Source organism: Ceratotherium simum, chromosome 11 (genome assembly GCF_057802395.1).
Source record: "Ceratotherium simum simum isolate JZ-2026a chromosome 11, ASM5780239v1, whole genome shotgun sequence".
Lineage (NCBI taxonomy): Eukaryota > Metazoa > Chordata > Mammalia > Perissodactyla > Rhinocerotidae > Ceratotherium > Ceratotherium simum.
In genome coordinates this window covers 45541418-45560348 of record NC_141910.1, presented here as the reverse complement: position 1 = coordinate 45560348, position 18931 = coordinate 45541418, and the positions used below count along the sequence as shown (strand labels likewise).

The window sequence follows — 18931 nt, the reverse complement described above, 5'->3', positions numbered from 1 at the left end:
AGTAAATGTTAGCTGTTCCCAGGAGATTCGTCTCGGGGGGGGTGAAATGTGCTTCGTTATCTATGCTAACTGTTCAGCTAGTATAATGAAAAATTTATATCCTTCAAAGTACTTATTTTCAGAACACCATTGTTCATTTTGTTGCTCTTGTTTGAAATTCTGGTCCCATTTCTTCTTTTTCACTGTAGTGGTTCACGCTGTTGGATGAATGCAATCAAGAAAAAAGGCATCCCCATATCTTCTGTTTTCCTCTTGGTCATTTGACTAACAGATTTTAGGTTAGAGCATACATTAATATTTATAAAATGGTGCTGTACATTATTCCTATCCACAAGTACCTTTCTGGCAAGAAGCATTAAGTTGTGTCATTATCTGATTATGGTCATGATAGATGAAAGTGGTAGAAAGGGAGATAATAGAGTTTATTATTTGTTATTGTTTATTTATCTAACGTCGTTGAGGAATATTATATTCATTCAGTCATTCGACACGTCATAAATATTTATTGATATGTGGAAGTGTTGGTTAATACAATGTTGAGGTTAAGAGAAAGCTTGAGTTAATATTAATATTTTAAAAGTAGGAAGACTGAGATCCAAAGATGTTTCTCAGTTATTTCTGAATAATTGACTTTCTTCTCCTGCCACCAAACTCACTTTCCAGAAAAAGTTTAGCACTTGATTCAGATTGTTTTGTTTACATTCAAGTCCTCTTGTCCTCTAACCTCCTGTTCCTGTTCATTCCTTCTGTAGATGCTTATTTTGCTAAGCCCTATGCTAGCTCAATGATAAAAATAAGAGTGAAACTAGATCACTAGCTTTAAAAACCCCCCTTTCTGGTGGAGGAGATTAGAGGAGCAATTTCATTGTACTGCCATATGTGAAATAATTTTAATAGATATACAGTAGAAGTCCTACAGAGGAGATAATACTTAATTCAGTCCCTCTAGAGTGGGTGAAACCTGGAGAAAGTATTAGAGACTGAAGAGGAGTTTTCAAAGCAGATACAGAAAAGAAGCTTTCTAGGCAGAGAGAACAGTTTCTCATGCAAAGCCATGGCGTCATAAAACAACCTGGGTCATTTAGGGAGCACATAGTCATTAAGTATTGCTGGAGTAAGGGGGACAAGTGGAAGAGATGAGGTTGAAGAAGTGGGTTGGAATCAAATCTAAATAGGCTTTGTGTTCCATGTCAAAGACTTCAATGGCCAGATGTCAGACTTTATTTTGTAGACCATTGCTTCCCAACTCCATATCCTTAAGAAGTGAGATAGGGCTGTTCTTATAAGACCCCTCAGTGGATGCTACTTAGACTAAAGCACCTCTGTGGGAGAATAGAACACTGGGAACCAGGTACATAAGGGATGGCTTATCCCCTGGCTTAATTCAAGGATGGCCTTTAGAGTATCTAGATGAAGAGAGGAAATGTGAAACAGTTAGGCACTTCTCCAAGGTAATTTTTCATTCGACTAAGACGTATTAATTTTTAAGCAGCGATACATTTGGTGTCTGAAAACCGATATTCTTTGAGGCTGGCTAAACATGGAGTACATGTTTTAATGGACATTCAAGCTCAGAGAACACTGTGCTGCTTAATATGACATGTGCCTGAATAGAAAGCCAGTCAAACACTGCACAAACATGGGCCGGGGGAGAAGGCCTGAGATGTTTCTTAAAAAATATTGGGATCCAGTCTCAAAGCAGAGGAAATGTAAGGGAGTTGAGTTCTGTGCCACAGGGTACAGTCACACTGATTGTAGCTAGGGAACAATTTACATAAGCAATCAAATACCTGTCTTGGTTATTTTTTAAAAATTCAGAAATGTAACCATTTAATATCTGACTTTGAGTAACTTCCTGGTAAAACCGTTAAAGAGAAACTGATTAAAAAAAATATTTCTCCGTCAAATTACCTGGATGAGTTAACATGCTGAATGAGACTGTTAATCATAAGCCATTTGTGTGATGTCCTAATAATCTTTTTGAAGAACCAGTTTTGTTAGCCATCTCTGTTGCTTTTCTCTCCATTACGTTAATTTCTCCATCCATGTTGAAGAACTTAGTGTTCTTCATTTTTAAGTAGTTGGTTGATTTTCTATAATCCTCTCCCATTTAAAATAAAACCTTTTATTATAGAAATTTCCAAATGTATACAGAAGTAGAGACAATTATAAAATGACACAGTGCTTCAACTGTTATCAATTCATGGCCAATCCTGTTTTCATCTATTGAGATCTCAGCTAGTAAATCCTCTAGGATGGGAGGTGCTAGAAATGTTCTGCAAAGTGATATTTGTTATGTTACAAGTACCGTTGGCTTGCCTTACAATGCATAGTGACTGTTTTCCAAACCTCAAACAGGTCTAATGGGACACTATTTTAAATTTAAATTATGACCACAATAAGCATGTGATTCTCTTGCACAGTTCTCAGTAAATTGTTAGCATTGTACAATTTCGACAAAGATGCCGGAATCAAGGAAACATGAGGATAAAGTCTAAAGGGACCTCACAAATTATCCGTTCCACCTCCATTTTAGTAATGAAAATATTGGAGCCTAGAGGGCCAAATGCCTTGTTCAGAGTCGCTCTGTGAACTAATGACAGAGCTAAGGTTGTGGTCTCCTGGGCCCAGGCCCTCTCGTGACACTGCCCCTCTTCTGGGCTGTTTTTCTATATGCAATTTATGATAGATCCTAATTTAGGCAGCATTGTAAAGTAGGAGAATTGGGTTCTATAATCCCAGTCTCTCCTCGTCTTTTCTTGTTTCATGAATTCCTTGCTTTTAGATACACTGCTTGTCTTTTCTTATGCTCCTCTCTGTTCCCCACTAGCTTCCTACTATCAGAATGGAAATTATCCTTCCCTTACTTAATCTTTTCCTCTGTTTCAGGATTCCTAGAAACATTTTATTCACATACTTAGTACTATTTTGGTTAGAATAGTGGGAAATTGTACTGTAATCTCCTCTTTCCTAGTATCTTGAATCCTTAGCACCTTACTCAGGTTTTGATGTATAATAGATAGCAACATCTGTTTGAGGAATGAATGATTAAAAGAAAGGATGAATGAAGGAATGAATGAATTTACATTCTATAGTTCATCTCTGATCCTCTGTTAGTTGTATTGCTAAAGTGTCTGACAAATTACAGCATTGGAATGTTTGTTTATCATTAATAAATGTTTTCTGTACATTGATTTGGTAAATTGGATCACTGTTGTTTGTTTTTCAAAGAATTCCCCACTTGGACATAATATGAATCAGTGGTCATGTTTGTTTGTTATATATTTAGAGGTGTGCATCAGTTTAAGAGTTAGTCTTCAAAAAATTATTTATATGCATATTTTAGTATTTCCATTGTTTTAGATTCAGGCTTTGTCCACTCTGGTGTATAGTTACATTTGCCTATCATAGCTTCACTTTATGGAAATGCCTGTAAAACAAATTTTTGTAACATGAATCATTTCTACTGATAACTATAATTTTGTCCTTCCTGCTTTGCACTGATTACAACACAAGGAAGAGAGGGAGAGGGAAGCACCAGCTTTTGGACCATATACCTAAAGCTCGAAGCAGAGAGAATGAAAGCTCATTGCATTAGATTCCTCCTTGAGCAAAACTGAATGCCTGATAACAGCCAGCCAGGAGCTGGGGAAGTTAAGAGCAGCAATTTTACATTACACTGGAGTTTCTAGGCTGGCATGGAAAGAGATGCCAGTATTAGCTATTTGTATCTTACTGTAGCCGCAGGGGTATGTGAACAGCTGGAGAATTAATTTGATATATATTCCCAGAAGCCTCTCTTCTGCCAATAGAATTCCATTACTGTGAGCTGCTGAGTGTGTACTGTGAATTTGTTTCTTGCTTTTTAATATCTGCTATAACATATTTCTGGTAAGTGGATTTCCACATAACAGAGTGCAGCTATATCTTGGTTTGGAGTAAACTCCATTAACCAAAGCTGGTACAAGGTAGAAAAGGGGAGGCTTTGACTTTACAATTGCCTTTGGCCTTTAGGAAGTCAGATTTCAGGTGAACACACAGTACTTTGTCCAGTAAGTGTAGTCATACCCGAAACGTTTTGTTCCATGTTAGTGGAATTTCAGACACTGGCAAGCCGATGGAAGGATATTGTGAAGGGCAGAAAGGTGGAATCTAGGACCAGTCAGGCCAGTCAGTGATGGCCTGTTGCTAGAGCTCCGGGGCACCGGGGAGTATATCCCTTGGAGCTGCTGCTTCCCAGGTCTGGAGTTGGGTGTGTCGCCATGCATCTTCTAAGACACCTCTTCCTTCATTTCCTTTTCCTCAGTGCCCCCTTTCCTACTTGCGGGATCAAAACTCCTTTCTAACTAGACTTTGCATTTAAAATCTTTTATAGCAAATGTGGAAGGAAGAAGTTTCAGACATCATCAAGAATATTGGAAGATACTTTGTGGAGCAGGAAGACCAAGTCCAGGATAAGACTTCTTGTCGCTATTGGAAGTACAGGTGTTTGTGCTTTGGCACCACATGTGCACTTTTAAAACAAAACACACACTCGCAAAATCATTCACTATACTAAAAATAAGAGCGCTTTTGGGGCTAGGGGCAGGTCACTCAAAACCTATGGAACTGTGTACACAGAGGATAAATGTAAACGGTAAGAATCCAAATAAAAATACTGACACAGGTAAGCTGCCCGTGGTATTTGCCCCTGGAGCCCGGGCAGCCCATCCTTTACAGCCTTACACACTCCGGAGCTCACGCTGCTTTCTTCAGGTCATGGGGCTTTGAAGACATTCACCTTTAATGGAGACCAGTTATGTCAAAATTAAACATAAAATCCAGGAGTATTTTCTTCATCATGATTTTTTTTTTGGCTGAGGAAGATTCGTCCTGAGCTAACATCTGTGCCAGTCTTCCTCTATTTTGTATGTGGGTCACCACCACCACAGCATGGCCACCGATGAGTAGTGTAGGTCTGCACCCAGGAACTGAAGCCAGGCCGCTGAAGCATGCCGAACTTAACCACTAGGCCATGGGGCTTGCCACCTTCATCATGATTTTTAAATATGGGGAAAACGTCTCTAGTTTTTTCGTTTGTACTCGCAACCTTCCCAGAGAGTTTAATGTAGTGGAAAGTTGAGCCACTAGAGCAGCCATTTCTTGCTCTAGAGGAAAGAATTTAAACAAGATTATCAGCCTTTTCGTAAGGTGTTCATTTATTGAGACTTTTCCTTTCATTGTGAGAAAACTTGCTCCTGATCTTTTCGTAACATTAATGTGCTGGGAAAAATCATGTATGAACCAACACAACTTCTGCAGTATACTGACTTCATTTTCCTATTTACCAGTTAAGTATTAGCTAAATTATATTCAAGAAACATGTGTTTTTATAGTTGAGCAGTAATCGTTAGGAGAAGAGGTACCCAGTGTCCTTTGTTATTTCTCAAACCCAGGTCCTGTGCTGCCTTGGCCCAGGTGTGTTAGCAAGGCATGCTCTTTAGAACACCAGTTCTCAAAAGTGTGGGCCACAGGCCCCTGGAGAACCCCAAGACCTTTTCAGGTGGTACATGAGGTCCAAACTATTTTCATAGTAATGTTAACGTGTTATTTGCTTTCATTCTGTGTCATTATTTGTACTGGTGGTGCAAAAGCAATGATGGTAAAACTGCTGGCATCTTAGTATGAATAGAGGCTGTGGCAGCAAACCGCCTGTTAGTCATTGCGTTCGTCACTGCCATGCACTTGCGGGAAAGGAAATACTAATAACAAAATAACAAATCGTTTTCTCTTAAGAATGCCCTTGATTGAAACAGTACAAGTTATTAATTTTATTAAATTTCAACCCTTGATTACACGTCTTATTAGTGTTCTGTGGGATGAAATGGGAAGTACACGTGAAGTAATTCTGCTGCGTCCTGAAGTACAGTGGTTGTCTTGAGGAGAAGCATTGTATTTCGAAATGTCTTCTAAATGTCCAGGTGGAGATGTCGGGTTAGCAGGTAGATGATGTGACTGACTCTTCACTCTAGTACTCCCATATTTGGACATATGTGAACATGCGTGAATTTGAGTTCATACGTGAAATTATTAGATTTCTCTCATTTTATATTTAGAGAAAATTACATCCTGATTTGGTACCTTGCAGAAGTTACCAGCTTAAAAATGCATTTGCAGAGGTATCTCGATTGTCTTGACCTTTCAAGCTGGGAGGCTACATCTTGTCGTATGGAGAGTACTGGGACAAAACTACTTGATGTAAATAGTTAAAAGGCAGTACTCCTGTTTTTTTGCAGGGAAGGATTTGCCCTGAGTTAACATCTGTTGCCAATCTTCTTCTTTTTTTTTTTTCCTTCCCAAATCCCCAGTGCATGTTTGTATATCCTAGTTGTAAGTCCTTGTAGTTCTTCTGTGTGAGCCACCGCCACAGGGTGGCAGCTGGTAGACGGATGGTGTGGTTCCACGACCGGGAACCGAACCCGGGCCGCTGAAGCAGTGAGAGCACTGAACTTGAACCAGTAGACCATCAGGGCTGGCTCAGTACTCTTGTTTTTAACGCCTTCCTCCTCTCCCGACCAGTCCATGGAGAAACTAGGAACTATGTCAGGGAATCAGAACCTTGATCCTTTTGCTGTATATATGAACTTACTTAGGAAAAGAGAGATTTAAAAACATTGAATTTGCCAAGTGCTGTCAGCGGCACTGTTGGGCTCAGATTTGATTTCTGTAATCAAAGCTCACTAAATTTTTGCTTTCAGTCTCTGTTGGTTGGCTGTTAAATTATTTTAAAGTATAATGTTCTGTAATAGAAAAACATAAAAGCATTTGTCACAGAAGCATGTTGTACTCGATCCTATAAAACAGTGGTTGCTAAGGGAACTAGAGAAACAAAGTATTGATTAAGATGGGGGCATAGAATTGAAAAGGTTTCCTATCAGAAAAGAAAATAAAAGCATATAAGACATTTTTGGCTTCAGTGTCAGATGCTTCCTGACTGGACATGGCGGCCGTGATCCTTCCTGAGGGGGTGGTCAGGCGTCCCTCTGCGTCTTTAGGTACAGTGTGCTGCTGCCGCCGCCAGGAGGCTTCTGCTGAGAATGAAGCAGAAAAGAGTAAGGAGCCAGGGAGAGCAGGTTGCCTTTTAATTCTGATTCCACACTCAGGGAGAATGGTCTTCCTGTGGGGAGGCAAAGAAAAGCATCTGGCAGTGAAAACAGATTGGCTCTGAGACAGACTCCTTGGAAGGACTGTTCTGAGACAGACTCCTTGGAAGGACTGTTGATGCCAGCCAGGTGATAAGAACTTGAAGTCTTAGAGCTGAGCTGGAAAAGAGACTAATGATAGATGATTTCCAGTGAGAAGAGTGCCAAACCATGTCCAAGCATTTCTTTGAAATGTGTGCCTCATTAATGCTTTACTAATAAGCTTTTTAAATAAGATTTTTATTGTGTAAACATGTTCTTTATATTGAAAGTTTTCCTTGTGATTTTATATATATATACACATATACACACGTAATTTTTTTAAATGACATTTTCTAGGGGAAAAAAAGAAGCTAAACAACAGCATTGACCGTACCAGCGACATGAAAATCAATCTATCGAGTTATTGAACGCTATACTAAGTCCTGAGATTAAGGGGGTTCAGAGTTGGATAAGACCTGGCTCCTGCCCGTGAGGACTCTTTGCCTAGTGGGGAAGTTTGACTTGTATAAAACTATTACCATAGGGGACAAGAGGTCTGTATAGGTGTTTATGGGAGTATGGAGGATGGAACAGCTCATAGCTGGAGAAGACTTCTCAAAAGAGGTAACATTTGAACTGGGTCTTGAAGGATGAATAGGAGCTATCAGGGGAAGAAGAGAAGGAGGTGTTCTAGGCGGATGACACTCCGTGAGCAAAGGCATGGAAGCACTGCTTAATGGTTTGTAGTGAGTGTCTCAGTGTGCTTAGAGCATTAGGATGTCTCAGGGATTGGTGAAAGATGAGTCTGTAGAAATAGGTATAAACCATATCATGGGGAACCTTATATTCTACAATAAGAAGTTTGGGCTTTTTCTTGTTGTCAAGAGAGAACCACTGACCAGGTTTGTTTTTTGAGGAAGACAGTTCTGGTGACAGTGTGGGGAATGGGGTAGTGGAGGGACAAGACGTAGTGGCAGGGAGATAGGTTAGAGGATGTTGCCGAAGTTTGGGAGAGGGATGTTTTCAGGGAGTTCCAGGTATAATGGAGGGAAGGGTTGTTTATTGTGGAAAAAATTCTGCAATAGAATCCACTCAATTGGGTGATACAGTAACTGCACATATTTACAAAAATAGTAATAAAGATTTCTTCTCAGAATATGGGGAAGAAGAGAAATATTTTTCTTCTCTGGTTCAAATGTTGCTTGAATTTCTTACATCTTTTTAAGTTTCTAGGGTTGAACTGTCTTTGAACTACAAATTTAAGTATACAGTTACAAAAATTCCTTCATGGCAAATTTCACTGTATTAGATTAGGCAGGTGGTACTGTCAGCATGTCAACAATTAAATATAGAGATAAGAAATCATTTAGATGCACCATTTTGTTATATATAACAACTGAAGGCTAAATTATCACCCACTTTTGTGTATTGAATAGTTTCAATCTATTCTTTTCTGATTTTGCTGTCAGAGTAATTTAGTGCTTTCGCTGTTGTCTTGAAGCTAGGAATGTACCTTTGTGTGTGTACATGTTATATACATGTTATTTCTAAGGACCAAATACAGGCTAAATAGGAAAACATATTTTAAAATAGATAAATTGTGTTTTTGTTTAAACTTCTAAAATAGTTTTACTAAGAGCTGAGGCTTTGATCAAACAAGTGAGCCTGATCTCCTGAAATGAAAACACAGGGGTTTTCTGTTCTGCTTTTTCATAGAATTGCCCTGAAGCTCTTTATATTGTAAATGATGTCCTTCTAAAAATCCCTCTATAAGAAAATTATTTATTCCAGCGATGAACAGTCTTTTGCCTAACTTATGCAGTAAGCCAGTGATGTCACAAGATGTAAAAGTTAGCCCTGTAAAAACCGTAGCCGTTTCTTTACACTGTCTTCTATGAAAACACATTCTTAAGATGGCTTTATACCTGCCTTAGTTTGAGCACCAGGTTTGAGGTATCTTAAATTCAAGTACTTTTAAAAATTCTCTTCAGATATGGTTATCAGAAACATGTTTACTATTTAACAGTCAGTACCCAGTTAAGATGCGATAAAGTATTTATTAAAGATAATGTTAAGAGGGGGAAAAAACCCATATACTATCTCAGGGATTTGTAGAGAAATAGTCAGGTTTCCTTTAAGAGGTGTATCAGCTATGGGGAATATTATTAAGAATTGAGCCTGCCTGCAGTTCTGTCACGTTTGTTTCATTTGTCTAAACTGAGTCCCATGAAAGCTCGTTTTAAAATCTACTTTATTTCTTATAGTCTATTCCATTTCATGTCCAGAACACTGATCTGATCTCAGCTTCAGAATTTGACTACCTCAGCCTCTCGCTAGGCTGTAGCCCTTCGTCTCTGGCTTGGGTTGTGAGCAGTGATGGATATTAGCATCTGTACTGAAATGCACTGGAGGGGATCTCCACCATTGTGTTCCATTCTTGACTCTCTTGGTGGTGTCTGAATTTTTATGTTTATTAGCTGCCTTGATGTAGTAAGTTGCAGAGCTGTTTTAAACCTGAAGCTGGTCTCTACCAGATGGAGTAAAAAATTGTGGGGTTTTTTTTGAAGAATTTTAGATTGACAAATGTGACTCCTGTAATTTTATTGAATGTGGGAAAATCCAGGAATCTTTGTTTAAAATTAAAGATTTTAAAGGAATCTCACTTGTTAATGTAATAACACATAAGAGAAGTAGGGCTTTTTGATCACCAACATTTGTATATATACTATTTAATGTCTACATGTCTGGCTATATTCCAGTCTTCTCACTTATTAGGAGGTTGGGTTTCATTCATTTGTAAAGTGGCAGCCAAACTGCCTTTTGTAACTTGAGGTGTCAAAATCAGATGTTAATCTTGACATCCTTGCATATTTTTGCTTTCAGACAGGCCTTTGAATGAAGCTAACAAGCAAACATGATGTGGTTGTTAATTGTTTTACAGATGAGAACTGGGATGATGACCAGCTGCTTGGTTTTGAACCATGCAATGAAAACCTTGTCTCTGGCTGCAATATAATCAATGGGAAATGTGAATGTGACACCATTCGAAACTGCAACAATCCCTTTGAGTTTCCAAGGAAGGATATGTGCCTTTCAGCTTTGAAGAGGATTGAAGGTAAGTACTAATTTTCACGATTGTAAGCCTTAGCATTGTGTAACTCTGAGCAGTCATCGTATTTGAGCTTGAAAGGGCAAAGACAAGCTTACAGAGATGGGTAGCTTTTATGATCCCAAACAAGATGCATAAAGTTGACCAGGTGCTGATGTGATGGTGTGTGTGCACGTGCACATGTGTGTTTCCTGGAAGCCGTGACGTGGTCCTGCTGTGGTGGTTTGTGCCAGCTTGCCTAGGTCACCTCTGCATAATGGATGATTTCACAAGTGGTGTGCTTGAGATCAGCATCTGTTGTCACCAGGTCCATTCTGCTTGATTTACCATAGGATGGTGCTCCATGAGGAGAGTGCTAATTAGAAATGCAACTCCTCTGGCAAGCAAGTGCATCTCTTTAGAAGAGATGGGAGAATTGTGCAGTTACTGTTGAAGGCTTAGGTTGGTTTGGGGGCAAAATCACGTAGGTGTGGATGGATCATTGGAAATTACATTAAAATAAGAAAATTATACTAATATGGCCCATAATTTTTGTACCTTCATGCATAAAACCTAGACAAAAGATTGAGGACTTGAAAATATGATTCATAACTATAGTAATCACAAGTGGCATACCCAAAGCTTGGTGCCGTGGCTCGCAACCAGAATTAACAAAGGATAAGGCCTGGGCATGGGTCTCAGCCCTGCCCCTGACCAGCATTGAACTCTCTCTTAACTCCAGGTTCCTCTTGGGAAAAAAAGAGGACTGGACAAGACATTAAATATACTTTATCTCTGAAATTATGCTATTCTCAGATGGAGAGGTTGGTAATATAGTTTGGCATACCAAGGAGTTCCCAAATCAAGCTTATAAGGGCATTAGCTCAGGACTGAAGTTTTTGAATTGTATTAAGTTTCCAAGTCATATTAAATGGTAATAAGGAATAAGAAATTCATGGTAGCCTCTAAAATCCCATTTTTGTTTATATTTACCAATGCTGCTGAATCATTAGAAGAGAATATAGTAGAAAACAATAGAAATAAAATTTTAGAACTGCAAAGGGTCTTAGATAACATTTAGTCTAGTCCTTGAATTTGAAAATTGGAAAACTGAGCTCCACACACTTCATCAGTAACAAGCCTCGGACTGACCTCTAGTAGAGTGTTCTACGTCATGGCGTTAGACAACGCAGTCAGGGACCTCACTCGTTTTTATTGTCTTGTGGCTCTTTGCTTACCCTGTCCCTACCCCTCTGCCCACCAAAAAAGAGGAATGTGCCAATTTCAGTATATAGTCTTTCAGGGATTTAGATGAAGTGGTCAAATGTCTATTTAAATACTTAATTTAGTTACTCATACATATTTAAAATCACATTATATGAAATAATACGGCAGTTTAGATGATTACTTTTTGCCGTTCTTACATTTCACAAAACCATTTTATTCAAATGTTTGCAGTGCACCCCTGTCGCTGTTATTGTCTTTGCTCGGACTACCTTCCAGGTCATTTAACACCCGTTCCTCAGCACACCCTCTACCATCTAAATTGTTTGAGATGCAGCAGATTTTGAATCTAAGTTTTATCGCAAGAAGTTTTGTTCCAAAACATGGTATCTTTTCACATTAAACTAGGACAGTTGCGTTTTAATTAGTTAGGTGGATATTTATGGTCTTTACAATGTGGAGATTAACTGCATTGATTTTTAAAGTGATTCTAAACAGGCTGTTTATGAGATCCAGCACTTCCAATTTTGAGATCATTCCCTCAGGAATAATTATTGTAGCTGATTAAATTTCTTTACCTTTTTTTTTTAAATTTTTTTGGCTGATTATGTCAGATGGCCTCTATATAATCCAAAAGTAGGATTGTTTGAGGTCATTTAAAATTAATGTATCTTCTGCAAGTAGTACTTTGTTTTTAAAAATACCGTACCCTGCAATATTCGAAATCTTATAAGAAGTCAGAATTCGGGTATTTTCCTTTGCTGAGAAACAATTTTGAAGGAAAAAGCTCTACTTATATTCCAGTATGTATTGCATTTGAAAGAATTAGTGATGATATAGTACTGTATATAGTTAAATCATTAGTGAGGGTGAAGACTTGGAATGCTCTAGGAATTTAGGGCCAAAGAGTGTGACCTGGAATTGTATGAGAAGGTGTTGTGGAGGAGGTAGAGTCTGAACAGTTCAGAATTTGGATGGTGATGGGTTCCTGGAAGGAGAATGATGTGGACAAAAGAATAAAGTGTAGAAATGAGATTTGCATGACTTATATGTAAGACACTTGGGAAACTAGTCTAAAAGAGCAAGGTTTTATGTTGGTAGGTAATAGGAAATAAAGATGGGGAGGCAGGATGGGATCAGATTATGAAGTGTCTTCAGCATCATGCAGGGAGCTTAAGCTTGGTAATATGAGCTATCAGAAATCGTTGTCGGTTTATGAGCAGAGGGAAACAGAGCATGGCAAAATCAATGTTAGGCAGATATGGCGAAATCATAGGGGGCTGCAGAATGGATTAGCAAAGGAAGATACTGTAGTCAAGAGGCTTGTTGGAGAGCTGTTTCAGTTACTTAAATGTGGTGCCACAAGAGACTGGACTAGCGGGTAGCAAGGAGACAGCAAGGAAGAGATGGATACACACCATTTTGATGGAAAAACCTGCAGTTTCTGCTCACAGATAAGGGAGGGATGAAAACACACAAAGATGATTCTAGGGTTGCTAACCTTAAATAGTAGAAGAATGATAATGCAGGTAACAGAAATGGCAAAACTCTTTTGGAATGTTTGTGATAAAGTGGAACTGAAAAATGGGGTGGTTGTTTTAGGGGGATATAGGGTCAAGAGGGGCTTTAAAAAAATATGGGAGATATATAGCATGTTTGGATGATGACAAGAATGATCTAGTAAAAAGGGAGAAACCAATAATGTAAGAAAGGTGATGATTGCAGGAGCAAATTCTTTGAGGAGGGAGAGAAGCAAAATTGTTTCTGTTTCTCAGATGTGCAAAACAAGATCGTCAACTGACATTGAGGTGGAAGAAGGGCTGTGAAAAATTGAGGAGGGAGAGGAAAATGTAAAGTAGACATCTCAGAGAGAGGATGAGTGAATTAACTGGGGAAATGTATTAGGGTTGCCTGCTGGTGCTGACAGCTTACTTGAAGTTAGTGGTTATGAATTTGAAGGGAGACCCGCCAGCACAGTTGTGTGCTTTTCTCCAGCTCTGGTGCAGATGCAGTGTAGGTGGAGGAGTGGATTTAACCGGGGTTAAGATTTTTCCTGATAAGTCTGATAGAAATAGAAGGGCACAGAGATTGAGGGTTATGCAAGAGAGTGTTTATGGTGATTGCCCATGCAGTCTGTGCTGGGAAGGAGACAAAAGCAGTGAAGAGACAAGAGACACTGAGCCAGAAGTTCTGTAGGTAAATGCAACAACTACGTGTAGCTGGTACATAATCTGATTGCGTGTGCTTCATGTGAACAAGGTTTTATGTTTTAAAGAGGAAAAGGAAGAATGATCTGAAAGTGGCAGTGAGAACAAAGAGGACAGTTACCCCACCCCCAGGCTTTAGGGAGTGTGGCAAATGAAGCCATCCCCACTTGAGAGGACTTCAAGGGACAAAGAGGAGCCAGGGAGTACCCGGGTTTCAATTAGAGCACGCAAGTGAAGGTTACATCTGGGGGGATTTGGTGATGACAGACTATGAGTTCTAGAAGGCACAGTAGAAGGATTGGGAGATTGGGAGGGAGGGTTCTGCAGGACATAGGTGATTTTGCAGAGCCAAGTGAGGATAAGAGTCCAGTGACGATGGATGACCTGGTAAATTTAGACTTGGTTCTGGTGGTCTTTTACGGGAAGGTGAATAGTTACTTCTAGTTAAAGCCTTCTTTTGAAGACCCTTCTTTTAGGCAGTTGATAGTGTTAAGGTGTGCAGTGTTGGGGGTGGGGCAGAAGAAATAGTATTCTTGCCAGAGCTTAATGAGAAAACATGGGTCCCCATTTCCATGCTGGGGGAATAAATTTTGGGAGTAAATTTTGAACATGAGTTCTAAACCTAACTACAACAACATTTAAAAAATGTGTGGAAACCATTGCAGGGCATTTCAATTTCATATTTATAGATTTATGAAGAATACTGGCAATTTCTGGGTATTAAAAAAGTTCTTATGTATTACTTACATTTGTTAAAAGGGGAGAAGTTGGTCCTAGATTTTACCTAATGTTTTATTTCCTGAAATACATGAACACATCACCATAAATTCAGTTTTTCACAAATTTAGAGGAAATAGGATACTGGATAACAGCCCACCATGGCTTTGTACAGAATGGTTTGTCAGAATTGTCTGCATTTCTCCAAGGAAGAAGAGGAAATCTGATAAAGGGAATGAGCTGCAAGTCATCTCACCTTGAGCTTAACAAAGCTTATCATTTTATGCCACACTACCTATTCATTGATTTGGTACTGAGCTCCACAGAAATTAAACTGATGTACCATCAGAGGAGGGGACCAAACCAGCAAATACAAGACCAGCCTCTGCAACTGTCACAAGGGTTTTCTGAGCCACTCTGGCCTCAGTAACTAGTAGTCAGAGTTGACACCAAGGACTTCTGTGATACAGTGAATAAGTTGGACCTTTAAGTTTACATATGACTCCAAGTTGGAGTAAGCAGCTGTTATTTTCTAAAAAATTATTACAATTCAGAGTGGTTGTAATAAATTCGAGAAGTAATCAGATATATGAAACCATACCAGGTTTGGGGAAGGATGTAAAACACCCCAGAAAACATTCCTCTCTTCATTCATCCAGCAGATATTTATTGAGCGCTGAATCTGTGCTAGGCACAGTACTAGTGGCTGAGGTTACAGCTCTCATGGAGCTTATATTCAGAAAGGGAGGGATGACATGCAAACACATAAGTGAACAAGACAGTATATGGCATGGTATGAGATATGAAAAACCATAATCAGGATATGATAGAGAGTTACTGGGATTAGTGGGGAAATTCCTTTAGATGCGGGTGTCAGGGAAGTTTTCCATGAAGGGAGGGTGTTTGCATTCAAATCGCAGTGTAGGAAAGAGTCAACCTTACGATGATCCGAGAGGAGAGAGTTCCACACAGGGGGATCCGCAAGTGTGGAAGTTTTAAGGTGAGAACAAACTTGGTGCGTTGAAGGAACAGCAGGAAGAAGCGAGAAGGTTGGTGTGACTGTAATGTAGTGAGAGAGGAAAGGAAGGGGAAGGGTCAGAGTGTGTGAGGCCTTAGAGATTATCGTAGAGGTGTGTGGCTTTTGTGGTGAGTACATAGGAAAGCTGTTGAAGGATTGTGACGAGGGTGTAATGTAATTTGATTTGTGTGTTTTAAAAAATGAATACAGTGGAGAAGAGACTTGTGGGGAACCTGGGAAGATGCAAGAATGGGAACAGTCTACAGCTAGGGATACTTTTTTTTTTGTTAATTTTATTTATTTATTTATTTTTCCCCCAAAGCCCCAGTACATAGTTGTATGTCATAGTTGCACATCCTTCTAGTTGCTGTATGTGGGACGCGGCCTCAGCATGGCTGGAGAAGCAGTGCGTCGGTGTGCGCCCGGGATCCGGAACCGGGCCGCCCAGCAGCGGAGCGCGCGCACTTAACCACTAAGCCACGGGGCCGGCCCTAGGGATTCTTTTAGTAGTTCAGGTAAGAGATAATGGTGACTCGGACCTGAGAGCTGGAGATGGAGAGATGGGTGGAATTGAGATATGATTTGGGCCTAGACTTGTTGATGGCTTACTAGAGGGTGGTGAGGGAAAGAAGAATCAAGGAGTACTCTTAGATTTTGAGGTTAAGCAAATTGTAGTTCCCTTTATTAGGAGCAGGAGCAGATTTAAGGAAGACTCAAGAGTTTTGTTTTGGACAAATAAAATTTGACACCCTAGTAGAGCTGTTTGTCACTTAAGTAATTTTTGATGTAATTAACTCATTAAGTAGCATTCATATGTGCATAGCTCCGTGATAAGTATACTGAGGACTAGAAAGATATTTATATCCCTGAGGAAAAGTCTGCCCATTCTACAAGGAGGTATAACCTTGTTGGGAGATTCTAGAGAAAAATAAAATCAACCCAGTTGACACCAATTTATCACCAGGAAGAGACTAGCGAAAGGGATATCTCTGTGGGATCCATAAAACGTGTTCTTAAATATACTTTTTGGGCATTGCTGCATCACACATCATGTGGATTACTGGAACAGTATAGAGTATGTGCAACTTATTCCTGTTTGAAGCTGCACAATGAACATTTTGCAAAAGGAGGAAGATACTTGGTACTTAAGAAATTCCTCCTGGAGGCTGGCCCCGTGGCTTAGCGGTTAAGTGCGTGGGCTCTACTACTGGCGGCCCAGGTTCAGATCCCGGGCGCGCACCGACACACCGTTTGTCCAGCCATGCTGAGGTGGCATCCCACATACAGCAACTAGAAGGATGTGCATCTATGACATACAACTATCTGCTGGGGCTTTGGGGAGAAAAAGGGAAAAAAAGGAGGAAGATTGGCAATAGATGTTAGCTCAGGGCTGGTCTTCCTCAGCAAAAAGAGGAGGATTGGCATGGATGTTAGCTCAGGGCTGATCTTCCTCACAAAAAAAAGAAAAAAGAATTTCCTGCTTTGCTTTTGCTAAAAGCACTTAGAGGTAATGTTAAATGATTTATAATTTGGGGCTGTATTTATTTTTTGTTTTTTCTCTGCAAGGTATTTTAGGGAAAAGATAGATAATCAAAAATTGGCTTGTGATACTTTATATCATTGTCTTATATTGATTGAGTGGCCAAATAAGAACTGCTCTGATCCATAAGATGGATAAATCAAGGAAGGCTTTGTGGACGAATGGGGAATTGACTCCAACTCTGAGAAGTATGTTGACTGGCTCAACAGAAGGGAAAGGAGAGCTTAAGAACAGCGTTGGAGATAGAAAAGAGAGGATGAACAGAAGGGTGCGGGCAGGAGGGAATTGAGGTGGTCAGTTCAGTGGGCTTTAGTGGCTGATTGACTTTGGAGGATGAGGAAGAGGAAGATTCCCAGATTTGCGGGGGAGGGGGTGACTGTCAAGATAGATGCTTGGGGGTATGATGGCCAGGGTAGATGCTTAGGAGGCACGATGGTCAGGCTGTATAGTGATGTGGTTGACTAGAATGTGGAATACAAGGAGAACAGCTTTATAAGAGGTTGGATGAGGTGTATATTGAGTTTGTTTTGTTATGTTTGGGGTATCTATGGAGAATCAAGGGGAAGATGAGAGTTACAGTTCTGAAAGAGAGAGATCTGGGCTGGAGATAAGGATTTGTGAGTCACCCTCCCAGGGAGAGTGTGGTGCTGTTAATGACTTTTGAGTACATAAGTGATGTGAGAGTACGAGCATTTTTAGGAAGTGTGCATAATGGAGGAAAAAAGTGACTGGCAGTGGTAACCCACCAAAACTGAGAAGGAATGACCTGTGCAGTGTCCTTGGTGCAGGAAGCGCTGAGGGCTCCGGGAGCATAGTGCAAGAATGCCTAAGGACCGTTGCCGTTAGCGAACTGCAAGTTAGCCTGAAACACAGTTGTTGGCACCCATGATCCTGGGATGTCTAAAACAGAATATATCGTTTTAATTAATTATTAATTGATGGGTTGACTGATTGACTAATTTGTACTCCCTTGTTCAAAAAGGCCTTTAAAAGTGTTTGAGTGTACGAAAGCTGATCAGACCCAGACCTGAGATTAGAGCCATTCAGTGTAGGAGCACTAAGATTAAATAATTGGATAGGAAGGTAAAGAAATAGCATTATAGTTATAGACTCAGTCTAGAAGAATCCTCTCCTCAGCATTCTATACAAGTACCTTGAGGTTGCTCCTTCCATTTTAGAGCTGCTGTATTAACTCTTTATTCACTCACCCATTTATTCGTTCAAAAAGTATGTATAGAACACATGCTGTGTGTCACTACACCTCAGATTTTACCAGTTTGACTTTGTTTTGCCTTTAACTGAGGGACCATTTTCTAAATAGCCTTCAAGGTGCAGGTGCATAAATTGAATCATATTTTAGATGCACTCTTGTGGGTTTTGACTTTTTTTAAAAGATATTTTATAAATGTCTTAAATGACATTTTTAAGCATTTGTCTATTCTGGAAACTTACGTTACATGAAATACATACACTTGGGCTGAAATTAAATGTTAGAAAGAAGATGAGAAAGAATCTATGTATTTGGAGTTTCATATCTGTGTTTTTTCTTCTGCTTAAAACAGGGAAGTTTGATTTTACATTTTATGGCTGTATCCTCTGAAGCTAAACTCATTTGGACACAGAGACAAATAGCTACTGTTTTATTAAATTTTTCTTTCAGTTTTTAAAAACCTAAGTAACAATGGCTTCAGAGCCTTAATTTTATTAATTATTCTGTGCTCTAAATTTACTATTTCAACCCTACCTAAGGAAATGGTAACATTATGTGAGCTTCTTATTCCATTTTTAGTTTTTTACATTTCACCTCTTTTTTTCCCCCTACAGGAAAAGTGTAAGTGCTACATTTTATTTTTGGTTTGTTATCTTTTTCTTGGTCTGTAGCCTCCAGTACAACCTGTACTGTGTGTGGCCTAATCAGATATTCTAACTCTTGATGCTATCTGTAATGTTTGTCAGTGGACAAAAAATTAATTA

General features: G+C 39.5%; 1 protein-coding gene across 7 annotated transcripts in view; it reads left to right on the top strand.

Annotated features, from left to right (window-relative positions):
* The window catches only part of CRIM1 (cysteine rich transmembrane BMP regulator 1), a 191372-nt gene that overhangs the window by 30025 nt on the left and 142416 nt on the right, over window positions 1-18931 (top strand). For all 7 annotated transcript variants that reach the window (XM_087436907.1, XM_004418148.3, XM_087436906.1 and 4 more), the window contains one exon: window positions 10105-10278. In XM_087436907.1, the coding sequence (XP_087293033.1) occupies window positions 10105-10278 (174 nt within the window). The remainder of the gene's footprint in view (window positions 1-10104; window positions 10279-18931) is intronic.